Below are 16,252 nucleotides of genomic sequence, written 5' to 3'. Positions count from 1 at the left end.
AAAATCACTTTACAAGCAATCCTCTCCACAATCATTTGAGTGTCCAAAGCAGCAGCAATCCCACCATTAAACAGATGTGCTGTTTAAAGTAAAAAAAAAGAAAATTTAAGAAATATTACTGCAGGCAAAACAGCTCCCTCAGAAACACCTCAGGCACTGCCAGAGCCAGGCATAAGCAGCTGCAAATGTTAGGAAGGGAACTGTATGGTTAGACTTAGCCATGTGATTACCTCTGCTGACTTCTAGGAGACTCAGTCTGGGGAGAACAAGTCTGTTTTCAAGTGGGTGTGAAGTTGGTGGGACTGTTGCTACTCATCCCAAGTGTTCACAGGGCAGAAGGCTTTCCTACAGCTCTATCTGGACACAGGGCTGGCCATGGGAAGCTCACTGAGATCACAGAAAACTTAATGTAAAGAAAGAAGCTCTTGAAGGGGGGAAGGTGGTAAAAGAAAATAAAAAAAACCCAACACACAAACCCAACAGTGTGCACAAACCCCAACAAAATTTCAGTGTTTATGCTTAGACATAAATTTTCCCCACTCACACCTCCTCCCTCATATCAAAAATAATGAGAAAAATAAACCACAAGAGGAAGGAAGGAAAAACCTCACAAGTTCTTGTGTTTGCTTTAGGCCTACTGCAGCAGTTGCTTTACTCAGCTTTTATCTGCTGCTGTGGTGTTTCCTAGTCCTTGAGTGTAAAGTACTCCAACACACTTACACCAAAGGGCTTCATGCAATGGAAATCAGAGCCAGGTGTTGATTGCAGAATGGACACTAATTCCTATGCACAAGGAACCTGGGAAGCAGGAATACCAGAGTCCTGGAGCCATTATTCCAAAGAGAGCTGCAGGCTTCTTCCCCCAGGCAGTTACTAGACCAGTCCGTGAGAAAATCAGTTCTGGTGCTGCCTCTGGTTCACACACAGCCTGTAATAAACACTTCCAGATTCCATGTCTCACAGCATACTCTGACTGTTATTCATTATTTGCTAAGAGATGACAGGAAGCAAAGTATAATAAACAAAAGAGTAGAGAAGTCCACAGCTCCCACCCCAGAAACCTTAGACTGGTTTTGCACAGGGGCCCTCCAGGCTGCAAGTCAAGGCTGGTTTTACCCTCTGCCTTTCCAACAGAATAAATGAGCAAGTTGAACAGCTTGGGATGTTTGCATGGCCAGGGAGAGATCACCTGAACACTTTGGACTGCCAAAGTTTACAGTTTGCAGGTAGTAAAAAAGTGACAAAGTCCTCTGAAGACCCTCACACCTTGCTGATGACTGCAAGGAAAGTTACTACAAGCACTACAAAGTGACCCCTCAGGAGTCACAAGTAAATCCTGTAATTTCCACAATAGGATTTTTTTCTACTTATTTTCATCTTTGAGATAATCCCACTTTTATTAGGTGCTGACCTCTCACTTCAAGCACTGCTACTGCAATGCAGAGAAGACAAAACGCCAGAGAATGAGAGGTTTCAGCTCTGCAAATAGTGTTCAGGACAAAAAGGTGAGGAAAGTCATGCTACATTGATTACAGCTGCACATGAACACCCCCACCTGATGGTAAAAACGTTAAAATTAGACAAGATTCTTTTGATGTAACTTAAAGTAAAAAAATTCTAAGCAGCACATTTTCATTCAGCACAGGCACAATTCCTGCCAATAATAGTTACACCTCCCTGTTCTGTAATATCCCCATTTCTGACAAAAAGGGAGAGTGGTGAGCTTGCTAATTTTCACTGGAGAGTCCCACAAAGCTGCAGTGCTTCCCATCTGCATTATCCAAGATTATCCAAGGGAGCAGATGAGATGCTGAAGCAATTGCCAGGTGATGTTTCCTCTTGTTCCTTCAGCTTATCTGTCTGCTCCCAAATGTTCCTGTTGCAGAGAGCCAGGCTGGGTTCAGAAGATGGAGGAGTATTTCAACCCTTGCTCTTTTACTGGTTGCACAAGGGTCACACAGCTACTCACGTTCCATGGGAAGAATGCCAAATCCCTGTGGAGTCCAGGAACACCCAGCCAGCTGTGCACTCACACTTCTCTTTGGTGTAACACCTTCCTCCAGCATGCAAAATGCTTTCAGCACTCATGAACAGTGCCAGACTAGGGAAATCTCAAGAGCTCAGGTGCTTGATTAGAAGACAGGACCACTAACAGGCTCACACACTGAGACATCATTTAGCTTTTTTTTTTTTTAAGGGGACATGAAAAGGTATAAGGGAGTCAGCATCCTCAGCTGGACACCTCAGAAGCACCTTGTAAGGACAGATACAAAATGGCCAAATGTAATGGCTTTGCATGTGATTCCTGTTCCCCCAGGAATCAGGGCTTAATTATTTGCTAGTAAAGCCACAAACTTGTACTGAACAGTCCCTGTTAGCAACTGTAACAAGAAACTATCAGACACTGGTGTAGGATGTGAGAAAACAAAACACTTCATCCTAGTCACATTCTTCAAAGTCAAGTGGTTCACCCAGTGAGTAATATTCCTGCAGTGGTTTGTAGGTAACAAGAACTATGCCTGTAGAAGTGGAAAGCATAAAGCAAATTATGGCACTGATGTATCATTATCATAATATGTATAGATCTGACAGCATAAAAGTAGAGGGGAATGAGATAATTCAGAATTGTCATTTCTGTTACAATGAACTTGGCTCCAAAGCAGCATAACTGAGGCACAGAAGCATGGCCTGAGATGTCTGCTTGGCCCAAAATGATTCTGCCATTTATTGGCAGATTAAGAAAACATGTGGAGTTCAAGTACAAGACAAAAAATTACTGACAAATTAAAAAAGTCTCTATCACAACTCACACCAACATAATGCTGCTGGCTTGGATGCACACATCCACAGGTCCTTCCCACTTCTTTGGCATGGGGAAAATTTATTTCAAATTTCTTGAAAGACAAGATGGCACAAGCAGTTCCACCCATGCAGACCTCTGCACAACACCAACACAGCTTCCTTGGTCACCTTCAGTCAGTATGAAAATATGCAAATTTTAAACACTTGGCTTGCTTACTCCTCTTCCAGTCTTTTGTGCCAGGAGGTAACACCAGGAAACAAAACTGGAGAAAGGTTATCCTAGGAGCAAGCCTGGGCACTGCATTCCCAATGGATTGCCAACTTCAGGTGAAGCAGCAGACTTCAGCCCAGATGACAGCTACAAAACAAACCACACACAGAGGGTTTTGTTGACCCAGAGATGTGTTTGCCTCCTTTCTAAAGATAATTCTGCTTCTCAAGAGCATGAGCACCCTTGACTCACAACCTCATGTAAAAAAACAAAATTAAAAAAAAAAATTTCTGCAAGCCAGCACTGGATCCAACTCAACACAAGGTGCAATTTTTAACCAACAGGAATAAGTTACTGAATCACTGTTAGAAAAGTTATGGCCTGGGTTTTGAAATAATCCTTGTCTTCTAAAAATAATTCTTCAGTGACTTAATTTATAGCAATACATTACATATGCTGTTACACTGGACCCACTTTCAGCCAGCTTTTGACAACACTCAGCCCTCAAGTGAACCTAGAAAAATATTCTTCAGAGCTTCAAGCAGCACAGCCCTGCAAACCAAAATGAAGGATGAAATAGGATATGATTTGTACAACCAAGATGGGATTCTGAAGTAAAAAGCACAACAAAATCTTTTCCACTCCCCAGGTTACCCTCTGGTAATTGCACGTGCACAAGTGACAGCTTTGAGGTCACACATGAAAAAATAGGTGACTTACTGAACTAGTAACAAAACCCAAATCTCACTCAGGCATCAAAACCAACAACACCCAATGCCTGGATTGTTTTACACATTGTCACACTAAATAATGCCTTTTGCTTTTATATCAAAGGACATTTTTGTTCACTCCCTTGCCCTTCAAGTATTCATCTTTCCCTGTTGCTTAAGGTTCTCGGGCATAGGACAAAATAAAAAAAAATTAAAGCAAAAATAATCCTCAGCTTCTAAGCAAACAAAGAAAAACACAGGCAGGAGAATGGAAGTCTCTCTCCACTCCTAACCATCCTACTCTTGCTCTCCTGCTGAAGTGCACAGTCTGTCAAAATGCACCTAACCTCAAGTGCAAGTAGAAAAATCAGATATTGGCTATCAGATAAATTAGAAAGAGAGAAGACTTTGAACATCAGCACTCCAATTAATAACAGACTAATAGTGTTCATTAGCTCTACCTCCCACCTTTCTTCTTTCTTTTTCTTCTGGAATAGCTGGCCTGCCAGTACAGCAGAAATTCTGAAATGCCATCCTAAAAATAGGAAGCAATAAAAGAAAAAAAAAGAAATTAAAAAAAAAAGAGGGGGGAGAACAGGAACTGAGAGAATAAGCAGAGTGAGAAGCTCTGTAATACAAAGCTGTCTCCAGCTTCAAAGTCACCAGCCAATCATAATCCAATAAATGTCTTTTTTTTTCTGGAATCAGAGCACTCAAAGGTCTATTTTTATTCCTGGTTAGAAGCAGCTATCTCACCAGGGCTTTCAAACCAGTAGAGCCTGGTATGCAAAGCAGTGACTTACAAAACTCAATTTCAAGCATAATTTCCAAGGCCTTCACTTGCTTCCACGAGTTCATTTGTGGCTGGCACACCAATGGTTTACAACACAGGCATCACTATCCAAAAAAATGGAGAACTGAAGGGAAGAAAATTAAAGAATCTTTATGTGAAACACTTCTTTTAACCCAGAACTCTATCTAAGGGTTCTCCCTTCATGACTGTACTTTATTCCATGTTATCTAAATGGTTCTTTGGGTATCCAAAGCTATAGATTCTCCAAGTGGAATCACCAGGAACTGCAATATCAAAGACAGGATTGAATTAAAGCTTGTTCTTCTCAGACACAGCAGGAAGAATTACCTTAAGGTATCCTTAAGGTACTAGAAAGCCAAGACAGAAGAGCTAAACTCCTCAGCTGATGAGGACACAAAGTCTGGAAAATCTCCAAGCAGAATGAAATACCATCTCTGGAGTATCCAAGGTGTATCCTCAGCAAAAGAACAAATCCAGAGGTTTTCTTGGGAATTCTAAGTAAACATGATCTCAAGTGTTATTTTCTATCCTTAACTTTACTGAAGAGATAAATTAAATACACTCTTCCCCACAGTGAGAATTCAAATCCAACTTGTTTCAGTACCTCTGAAAAGGGCACTTCTTTCAAACTTGTAAATGATTTAAAAGAGAAAGCTTAATTAATTATGTTGTTTCCAGCCAGATGGCCAGCTATTAGTTTTCAGTCATCTCTTTGGGAACAATTCACCAGGAGTCTTCAGATGCAAAGGCATTTTAAACCAAGTAGATGTGACCACCCAGCACTCTCAGTGCCTGCTAAAATGTTCAGCAAAAGACACAGCAATGGGTAGAGAAATGTTTAGTTTTTCCAGCTCACATTGCTGTGGGTCATGGCCATAAAAATCTGGTAATAACAGCACAATCACTTGACAGGCACACACATTAAACATTTTGTGTTGGGATGGCATGGAATTCCCAGATGGATATATAATAGTAATGAAATGAAAACATGAAGCTGCATGGATGTGTTTCCCCAGGACTTGTGCTAACAGATTTCAAACTGGAGCTCAGCACCATGGTAGGATCTGTAGCACCAAGTCAAAATATTCCCTGTGCACAGGAGGCACCAGCACAGAGATGAACAGATAAATATACAAACCCAGCTACGGTTTACCACGAAACATCCCCAGAATTCCAATATTCTCACTGACGTAGCACTTGCAGATTTTCAAAGGAAGTTGCCAACAGAAATTAAAACTGCTTTCTGAGTAGGACTGAGGAGCTGAACTGTCACAGAAAGCTTTCTGGAGGCACTGGGGTTTGCAGCAGTTTTGCTCTCCAGTTTTTAAGAGCTTTTCACATCTGTTATTGAATTCCCCAAATCCTTGTGAGGCAAGAAGTGTATTTGCTGGGTGGTTATCCAGGTTTTGCTCAATGTTATGTAGGGTATGGAACTAAACCTGATGATTTTTGCTTTCCCTACCCACAATGTGTACTCATTAAGCAGTAATCCACAGCTGCAAACTAATCTTAATTCACTTATGACTGGGAAAAACAAATAGGCAACTGTAACTCTATACATGAACTTTCAGCCTATAGTTCTACCAAACAAGCAAAACCAGATTTGGGGAAAAAACTTCAATGATCAGCTGTCTACCTACACACAAGTTATTTATGGCATCTAATTCAGAGCAAAGCTCAGAGCAGTTTCCAGACTGCCAGCAGACTTTTACTGGAGACAGAAATCAGCTCTAAAGCATTATCAGCTTTGCTAATCAGACAGCAATTATATACTTTTTTAAACTCTTTTTAATACTTTTATTTACTTTGTAAAGCAGCTTCCTAACACACTGGTTTCAAAACAGCTGCTTTCCACTTTCCACCACTCTAAAAGTCATTTTCTGCAAAAGCTCCAGTGGCCACAAAAAGCCACAAAGTTTTAAAAATAAAACAATCACATTAAAGAGGCCAAAAAAGCCAGTTTTGACTTAGGGTGTAGCTTATGTTCTGTAAGTCAGGTAAATTTAGGCTCAAGAAGCAGACCTGAAGATCAGCAAAGTGTAGTTTCACCATTCCAAGCCAATGAAAGTACCAAAGGTAACTGATGTGGGGTCTCCAGAGCTCACTGAAGGTTGGATTGAAGGTTCCAGGCCAACACCAAGAACTATTCCAGCCCTTTCCTCCAACAAGCTGCTGATTGTAAGGAAAGAAAGAAAGAGCAGATGTTATTAGCAGCCCTTGTGCTCTCTGGAGTTCAAGGCCTCTAATTGTGGGTGGGCTTTATCTAGACCTTGCAAGAGGAAACCCCTGCTCCTTCCTGTATTTGTCTTGCTGGGGGGTGGCCTGGGGAGGGGGCTCAAGGAGGAGCACGTTAGAAGCTAATTAAAAATGGTTAAAAGAAAAAGGAAAAAAACAGCCCACAGTCAGACCAGCCAAAATGCCTTCTTCTGCACAGGATCAGGAGCCAATACTGAGCCCCACTGCCAGTGGTATCTCAGCTGCAGAAGGTGGAGTGGCTCTGCCAAGCCACACCAGTGCCCATCAGAAAGCCTGCAATGAAACACGAGTGAGAAGTCCTCCAAAAATGAAATGTTTTGCAGAGAAGTATCATTTTCCACAAACTTCCAGCTAAATCCTGCCTGGTTTCTTGCCAGGTTTCCAGCCCAGGGCTGAGGAGTTCAGGCTTCATAGGACTGGAGCCCTCAGGTCTCACAGGCTCTGCTGGGTAGGCTTCAAGTTCTGCAAAGAATCCAGAGAATCCCCCAAAGCCCTGAATTTAGCAGAAAATTGAATAGACACCTTTAGCCTCTGTTTTCAGTTCACAGCTGTCTTGTGCAGCCCAACTCCTTTCAGTTGCAGATAAATCAGAAGTAAATCTACTGAAATCCATGGAATTACACAGATGCAGAAAGAGTGGGAAAAGACTCAAGACTCCAGCTGCTTATTAGCCTTTCTTTTAGGCACAGAGTGCTTTTTAAACACTGATTTATTTTTTTTTCAGATGTTACACGTGTGCAACAAATTGGCTATGCATCTGACTCAAGGGGGAAAACAATTTGTTCAACAAATAACAATAAGAAAAGAACCTTTCTGCACAGTTCCACATATATGGAAACCACAGACTTTGTATGAAAAAACCCAACCACATCTGCTCTGAGTAAAACAAAATGAAAATTCCTCAAAGTTAGGTTTTCCCACACAGCAACACTTAAAATCCAGTTATGGAGGGAAAGGAAATTTTGGGGAAAAAAGTGTTTTCTAGCTGGTGAGTAGATAAAGCAACAGGATTTGCACAGTGAACTCAAAAAACAGAGTTCTCATGTTCCACAGATGTCTTCTCCTAAGCCTAACACTTTTGTGAACTGTTTTACATCTGTGAAGTCCAAGTGAATTTCTCTTCTGGTGTTCAAGCAACTAGAACAGGAAGGACAAAGCTTTTCCTCTTTTATAGTGAAAAAGGAGAGTCAGTGTCAGCAACCATCATTCAACCATTGCTGGCTGCAACTTCACCACAAAGGAGGAGATTTCTGGTTTGACTTCCTTTTTTACAAAGACTGTTTTATGGTTCAGACCGTCAGCAGCTCAGTGATAATCTCCAACCTTTCCTATGACACACTTTGTAAGCAAAAGTTTATTGGATTTTTCAGATTAGATCACCACAAATTATGCAGGGAGCTAGGGGTGGTTCAGATAATACCTTGACTTTGAGAATCTCCTTCCTGAGGACCCCAAAACCTGGAGGAAGCAAAGGGACCCAGGGGGATCGAGTGACTCTCCTGACACCTTGTCCCCTGCATCCTCCTCTCCAGGACCCACAGACCTCACTTTCCATAAACTGCTGCTTATTCCTCTGGAGATCAAAGAGCAGATGCTCCTGTCCAAGGGGTCAGACCCAAAAATAAAAATAACCTCTTTGTCCTCATCACCTCGGGGCTGAGCAGAGGGTGCTGTGAAGGTTTTTTTAGTGACAAAATGATCAAGATCACTTAGGGATCACCTTTCCTGGACTTACCCAGGTTACACTTCTAACAGGTAGGTTTTGCTGGATTTTTAAGGATGTTCTTTCATGAGGCTCACTAATAAGATTTAGAATTTAAACTGCCTCCTTCTGGAACAGCAGGGTTCTGAACACAGCCAGGCTGAAGAACCAAACTCACAAGGAACAACTACTATTTTCTCCCTGGGTTTCCCAGTCTCCTTTCCCTCCTATCCACTGACACCCACTGCCTCAGAACCACAACCACATGGAGATTCTCCCCTGCAGAGCAAGGAATGATGGTTCAGTGCATGGAACAATTGCTGGGTCACACAATCCCACAGACCTGACCTAAATATTCTGAATAGCCTCAAGTCTGTCTGCACCACACCCAACCAGGTAGAAAAGCCAACCTTGTTAAATGCCCACAGTCAGGTACCTCAAGCAATGTAGCCACAGCAGCTCTGGTTTAAGGGGTTTTTTAGTTGATAATCAAGGTTTTCTATTCTGGAGCTCACAAAGTTCCTGGGTGATCCCCTAAAAAGCAGGGCTTAATTACTACTTACCTGGAATAATTACTTCTTATTCTCCTCTGAAGATAAGGGCTTTCTGTTTTGTTTTACACAGGGCTCCTATTACCCTGCACAAGCAGTTTATTCCTGCTGAGGTTTGTGACCCTTGTTTCTGAAGGCTCAGAAAGAGCTCTGGCTTTTTATTCTCTTTTTACAGAGCCACAGGACCAGCAGCAACCAAACTCTCCTGCTTGCCTAAGGGCAAGTCCCACCATTCTGCCAGTGCTGCTAAAGAGATGGATGAGCAAATGAGGAAAGGCTTCAAAACATCTTAAAAAGCTGTATAAACTGCAACAATCCACACATTATTGTCTCCTCACTTGCCCAGAAAGTTGTGCTGCCAGTGACAAGAGCCCAATTATTAACAGCTCCCTCGCCTTTATGTTTGGACTCAAGCTGCCTGCAACAAAATGTAATTAGCAAACATTTGAGAAGCTAAATGGAGGAGTCAGCCTGCTAAAACCAGGTCTGGATAAGAACCTCTGCCCTGTCTTTATTCCCCTTGCTCCTGCCTGCTCTCTTCACTGCCAATCAACACAATCAGCTTTGGAAAAAGCTTTTTCCCCAGCACATCAAGGCAGACAGGGACAAAAGTTAATTAGGACTATTTATAAGCCTTCCTGGAAGAAAGTGTTGCATCCCCATCCCTGAAAATTTAATTGCATTCAATAAAGGAAAGCTAGAAAATAATAATAATAATGATGATAAAAAATTCAAAACCAGAAAAAGATAATTTGGAAATTTAATTTCAATTTAATTCAAGCAATGTTTGGCCCTATTTATTTCATAAAGTAGTTCAAGCAGGATAATGGCATTGTTGTGCATCTAACAGCATTAGAAGCTCCTAATAAATTAACAAGTGAAAATTAATGGCTGCTCAGTCCATTAAATCTTGTTAATTTTATTTTTGTTGCAATAATATAGCAATCACAAGTTTACATTATTAAACCAATATTTATTAGAAGAGCTCATTTTAATTGCATCCCTGATGTGCTAATCCCATCCAGTGAGTATTTCTTGATTCCATCAATTTTTTGCATTTATTTCTCATTATATTTAAATTATTGCAACGTTCAGGGTCTTCTCCTAATACTATAAAAGTTAAGCAACCATTTTAAGCATTTTATTTCACAAAGATCTAAGACTTACTACACAACATAATGAGAGCATCACCAGTCCTTTCAGAAGCTATTTTAAATATTTCAGTCTCTTGAGAAGGGGGGGAAGAAAAAAGGCAGAGATGTGAATATCTGAAAACACCTCAACAAATAGTAAAATACATTTTTTTCCCCCTTAGCCTTTTTGTTGCTCTAGAAAAGAATTGCTGTGTTATCTTTGAAGTCAGGAGGAGTTTTACCACCAGTTTTAATGCAAAATTTTAGCTGCCCTGAGACATTTTACTAAGGGCTGGGTCTGCCAACACACCTGATCACCTCCTTGCTCCCTAACTGCTTGTATCAGCATCACTGCTTCAGCTTCACAGGAATATTTAGGGTTTTTTTTAAATGGCACAGTGTGGAGCACCTGCTATTATCCAAGGTAAAACCAGAGACAGTAACTCAGCTGCAAGGATTGGGAGAAGCTGCTGGGAGCAGAAAGTGTGCTCAGAGCAGGGATGATGGACTTTTGGGGAGGTGAGGAGGAGGATGGAGCAGATGAAGGCAGAAGGGACACCTGACTACAGACCTGGGTCTGCTTACCTCTGGTATTTTCCCCTTTAGACCTGAGCTACAGTCACACTCGTGCCACAAAAACTTGTTTCAAAGCTTTGTAAAGCAGTGTGCCCCAGCTCCTGGGGGCAGTGCCAGCAGCACTGAGGTTAGGAGAAAGCTGTAAAAACCTGCCCATAAAGCTAGGACAGCACACACAGCTTTGGAGCAGTAAAATTAACCAGCATCAGGGAGCTAAAAAGCATCATGGCAAGGAGGCTGTGATGTGCACACAGGGACTGTACTGTAATCATCTCCAGTGCATCATTACACCAATCTAATTGTAAGTGCAGACACTCTTAAACAACTCTGTGCAATATTAGAGCTCCTCAAATGACAGGTCAAATCAAAAGCAAGCTTTAAGTTGGCATTAAATTGATATATTTATATACAGATTTGCATGAGGACACACAAAACCTTTCCTGGTATCAAGGCAATCCTAAGAGCATGATCAGTTCTAGTAAATATTGTGTGGTCAACAACTAACACAAAGTATGCTCACACCCAAGATGTTCCTGCAATTATTTAAGTGGCTTTCCCCACCAAAATGTAAATCATTTAAGGAACATCTTGTTCAACTGCATTAAAAATCCAGTGTTTTTCATTTCAGTTGGTACTTATTACCCTTATCAGATGAGCTCCTCATGAAATAACACCCACCTCTCTTCCAAACTATTTTCTAAATTAAAAAATAAACACTTCAAAGAAGGTGTCCCTTACACACAAGAATCTCAGCTCTCCTAAAACAACTGGTGATAAAAAAATAATGAAAATACACTAGTAGGTAAAGAGAAAAATATACATATGAAAATATATTACAAAATGCTGTGAGATTTATGTCATAATATGTGTACTACCACTAAAGCTCTTGAAACAAAGCATTTACTGTCTTGCCCCATAACAAGACTGTATGTAGTGCACAACTTAGAGAAATTACTAAGTGTTCCTCACATGTTTCTGGCCTCTGGAGTTCAGCTCCCTGTACAGGTTAAGAGTTAACCACACATCACTGTTCAGCTTAATGCACTTTATTTCTGGGGCAAAACACTGCTGGTTTGCCAGCTGCACAGGATGGTCTCCCTTCAGATCAGAAATAGAACTGGAAACTCACTGCTCTTCTTCCACAGATGAAGTCCATGGGAATGCCAGCTCCTTACCATCCTCTTTGGTTTCAGAAGCAAGCAGAAACATCAAAAATCCAAAAAACCTGAGAGCAGCTGGAGGAGACCTAGGCTTGTCCCCAGAGCAAATGAGAGAGGCCCCAAACTCACACCTCTGGCTGTGCAATAGGGATAAAAATGTCCATTCTGAAAGCTGGGTTTCCAAATCAGTGCAACTGCTACAAAGGATACATCTCAATGCCCAAACGAGGTGTGTTTGCAACTCCAGCACCCAAAGCAGGGTGAAAAACACCTGACTGCCATGCACACCCAGCATGCTATGGCTGGCTGACACCAAAACCCACCAGCTTTGGGCAGAGAGGTGGAGAAGAGGCTTTGGCAGCAGGGCACAAGGTGAGGGAAGGAGAAATATCCTCTAAACCTGACAGTCTGCCAAGCACCAGTGACTGTGGCACAAGAAACAATTGGTCAGATGGTCCAAGACTGGTGGGTTTTTCAGGTGGAAATTACTTCCTGCTCCAGCAGAAAAGCCAAGAAGGAAAGCAGTGTTACACTGAAATCCCTGAAGTCTCTCCAGCCTCTTGCTGTATGCTACACGTCCTTCCACTAGAGAAGCTGTGGCCTGAAGTGCCTGTCACATCATCTTACAAATGGAGCACTTGGAAAAGTAACACATACTGAACAACAACACAAGCAAATCAACTTCATTGCTTAATCACCTGTCAGGAGATAGAATGTTGTGTATATCTACTTGGAACTGGAAATATAAAATGACAGCAGGAATAAATTTGGTATTCTAATTCCTCAGCCCTACACCAAAATATTTTTTTTTTCATCCTTGATCACTACAGGAATTGGCTTATTCCCATGAGCAATGTTTCTGCAAACCTCCCAAGCACTTTTACATCTGAAACTTGCTTGTCTCTCATGGATACAATAGCTAATTTTGGAGTTAGCCTACTCCTGCTGGGCCAGAGTCATCACTGGCACAGCTCCACTCTAGTTCAATCTCCTGATGCATTACAGACAATGCACAACATGATTTAATCCTTAATGATGGTTTTCTCCCCCCTTCCACTCCCCACTAGAATTCTTATTTAAATAAACAGTGAAATATCATATGTACAATTATTTTTTTAAATAAAAACCTAAAACCATACTAAGGCTGTCTTGCAAATGCTGATGTCAAACAACAGGATAATCAGATTCACAGATTCTCCCCAGTCCTGGGGAGAAGACATTGCCCTTAAAGTCACAAGGCCTGGTTCCAGCTCTCAGCTCTGCCACTGACTCCTAGACCAGCTGGTTCACATTTCCACACCCTCCTCCAACTCCTGATAAACAGATATTAACCTCTCAGTGTGCTGCTGCAGAGGGTCCAGCACAGTCTAGCCTAACCATGCTCCTTTGGACCTCTGGGTTATACATATTAAACAAGAATAAAAGTTTATATGAAGCATCATGTTTAAAAACTAAAGGCATAAGGAGCAACCATCAAAATAGGCTCTAACTTCCCCCCCTACCAAGGGTTAAGGTCTGCAGGACACAGGCTCTGTGTCACAAGTGAACTCAAATGTTTTAATTTCTGTACAGATTTCCTTTAGCAGAGCAAGGCCTAGGAGAAACCTTCACTTCTGCACAGTAAGGAGCAGCCAGGACAACCTCTGGAGGTGATAATATTTATGACTTGTGACATCTGCTTGTGTTGTTCATTATTTTAAAGCTTTAAAATTATTTCTCTCAATTAAAGCATCACACTCCACCCACCTCTTTGCTCCCTTTGAATCATAAAATATCAAAAATCTTCCTCCCTTATTTAAACCACCTTGTTACCAGTTAAAGTACCATCAAGAAGCTTCACACTCTGCTCCTTAACAGGTCAGCACCAGCAAGGCACAAGACCCAGGTCACATCAGCTGCACAAATCATTTTCTTCTTCTGAAATGATATTTTAGGGAAGCTAATAAGAGTATTATCCATGTGGAATGCACACTGCTCATCAAGAATTTAAAAATGTAGGTTTTGAAGGCATTTGGATCAGGTGGTAGCTCTACAGGTTTTGATTTCTGCTTCAATAAGGCAGAGCCCAGAGTTAAGTCTAACAAAGGCTGAGAGGTCTGTTTGCATTTCTGGCCAAAATCTTAGCCACACTCATTCAGCACTAAAAAGATAAGGAGACTTGATGTTTCCTTTAAAAAACCAAACCACGATAGCTGCTGGAAGAATATTTTAAGAGTTCCTAATACCCACATTTCCAAGCTACTTGCTTCACTTTTTTTTTCATGCAACAGATGCTGCTTTGTGTTAGCTACTGCATATTAAATCATTCTGACAACCAAGAAAGCATACATTTGTTTGTGAGAGAGAGAACCATGAATACACACACACAGAGATATCTTCTCACGCAGAAGCATACAATTATGCAGCATTCAAATATTTGGGATGAACTTTGGCCTTTGTTTAAAAAAAAAAAAAAAAAAAAAGAGTACTCTCAAACAACAACCAGTAACAGAATCAGCAGTCATCTGGCTGAGCTCACAGAAATCAACAAATCTTCAGCAATAAAACACCACTTGCAGGCAGCTATTTGAAAGTTACTTGGAAAAACTTTCTCGAGATTATTGTATACACGTCCTTTGTGATTTATAATGGTCTTACAGATTAATCCTGGAATGAAGGCTGAAAAGAAAATCTATTTTAATGCAAAAAATGAAAAAAAACCAACCCAAACCAAACCAGCTACGTTGACTCTCACATGCTTTTCTGCACTCCAAACCGTGCACTCCCTTCAGCTATGCCATTTGCATTCCCGATTTAAAAAGTAATTTGAAAACATGTGCACAGCAGGGCTCTACATCACCCCATCAGGGTGATATCTGTCTAGTTAATATGGAAGAGCGCAAGCAACCCAAACAAAACCATTTCCCTGACACATTAATCACAAGAAAAATCTTAACGTAACAGCACTAGAGAACACGCTGAAACTTCTGACAATGAGATTACCCACAAAGTACAACTTTTTTCTTTTCTTTTCCTTTTTTTCCTTTTCTCTCTCGACTGGAGACACATTTTCTCTCCTTCATTCCCCTCTTACTTTCCTCCTCTCCTCTTACTACACAGTAACCCAATTCTGCAAACAGTTATTTCTCTTATTTTGGTGTTTTTTTTCTCAACAAAGTATATTATGTAGAGACAGAGAGGTCAGAGCATGCAGCAGAGGAGTTTACACTGCACCGAACCTGGAAAACCCAAGCAGCCCCTCTCTGCCAGGCTGTACCAGAGCCCCTGGGGGCAAAGCTGCTGCCCAAGGACCCCCGAACACCCCCGGGGAGGGACCCTCGGAGGTCACCGAAGGGTCCGGGGTGGGCGGGGATCCCCCTTTTTCTGTGTGCTCCCCCCCAAGCCCTCCCTACCTGGGGATGGTGATGCACTTGGTGTTGATGTTTTGCGTGGTGATCGCCTTCTCCAGCTCGTCCAGCTGCCCCGTCTTCTTCAGCTTCTTCACCAAGCTCTTCACCGCTTTCTCGCACCATTTCTCCTCCTGCCCGTTCTGCTCCCCTTTCTTCCAGCCCAGGAGCCGCTTGACGATGGGAGGAGTGAAAGGCAGGATGGAGGACATGCTGGCTCTGCCGGCAGGGCCCCGGGTGCCGTTGGCTCCGCACTCTCCGCTCCGCGCAGGCCCCGCACCACAAAACGCGGCCCCGAGTGCCGGTGGCCCGGCCCGGCCCCGCTCCGCTCCCCTCACCCGGCCCGCCGGTGCCTCAGCGCCTCGGGCCCGCGGCACCAAACTTTGCCCGGAGTTCGCCGCCTCTCCCCGGCGGTGGTGGCGGCGGCAGCAGCTCCCTCCTCCTCCCCCTCCTGCCCCGCTCTGTGTGTGCGGAGCGGCGCCCACTCCAGCTCATTCCCAGTCTGTCTCTCATGCAAATTGCCTGCTGGCCGCCCTGGCCCGGCTTCCACCCCCTCCTCCCCTCCCAAACGCGCTCACTCACGCCGCAGAGAGAGGGAGGGAGGGCGGGCGGGGAGGCGGACGGCCCGGCGGGAACTCCGCTTCTCCCCCCCCCCCCCTTGAATCCCCCTCTTTCCCTGTCCCGCTCCTCCCCGCAGCCGGCGGAGGCCCCCGCTCCCTGGGCGGGATGGGGCTTGGAGCTGGGAGCTTTCCCTCCCTCCCTCCTTCCCTCAGCCCCGATCCAACGCGGTTCCCTCTCCGCGGCCTTCCCGGCGCGAGCCCCCTCAGAGCTCCGGGCGGGAAACTCCTTCCTCCCCTCAGGGCCGCCGCGGCGGGAAGGAAGAGTCCTCACCCCACACCGGGAGAACCTCGGGGGGCAAGAGTCCTCACCCCACACCGGGAGATCCTCGGG

General features: G+C 43.2%; 1 protein-coding gene across 2 annotated transcripts in view; it reads right to left on the bottom strand.

Annotated features, from left to right (window-relative positions):
- SMAD3 (SMAD family member 3) overlaps positions 1-15,691 on the bottom strand; it is a 71,672-nt gene extending 55,981 nt beyond the window's left edge. Inside the window, exon 1 of one of the 2 annotated variants that reach the window (XM_008502128.2) lies at positions 15,308-15,691. In XM_008502128.2, coding sequence (XP_008500350.1) covers positions 15,308-15,513 — 206 coding nt within the window. In that variant the 5' untranslated portion in view covers positions 15,514-15,691. The remainder of the gene's footprint in view (positions 1-15,307) is intronic. The other variant, XM_030456793.1, reaches the window with a different exon arrangement.
- Positions 15,692-16,252: the final 561 nt, after the last annotated feature.

The sequence above is a fragment of the Calypte anna genome, chromosome 10, assembly GCF_003957555.1.
Source record: "Calypte anna isolate BGI_N300 chromosome 10, bCalAnn1_v1.p, whole genome shotgun sequence".
Classification (NCBI taxonomy): Eukaryota; Metazoa; Chordata; class Aves; order Apodiformes; family Trochilidae; genus Calypte; species Calypte anna.
Note: the sequence above shows the minus strand (reverse complement) of the source record. Positions and strands in the feature narration are given on the sequence as shown.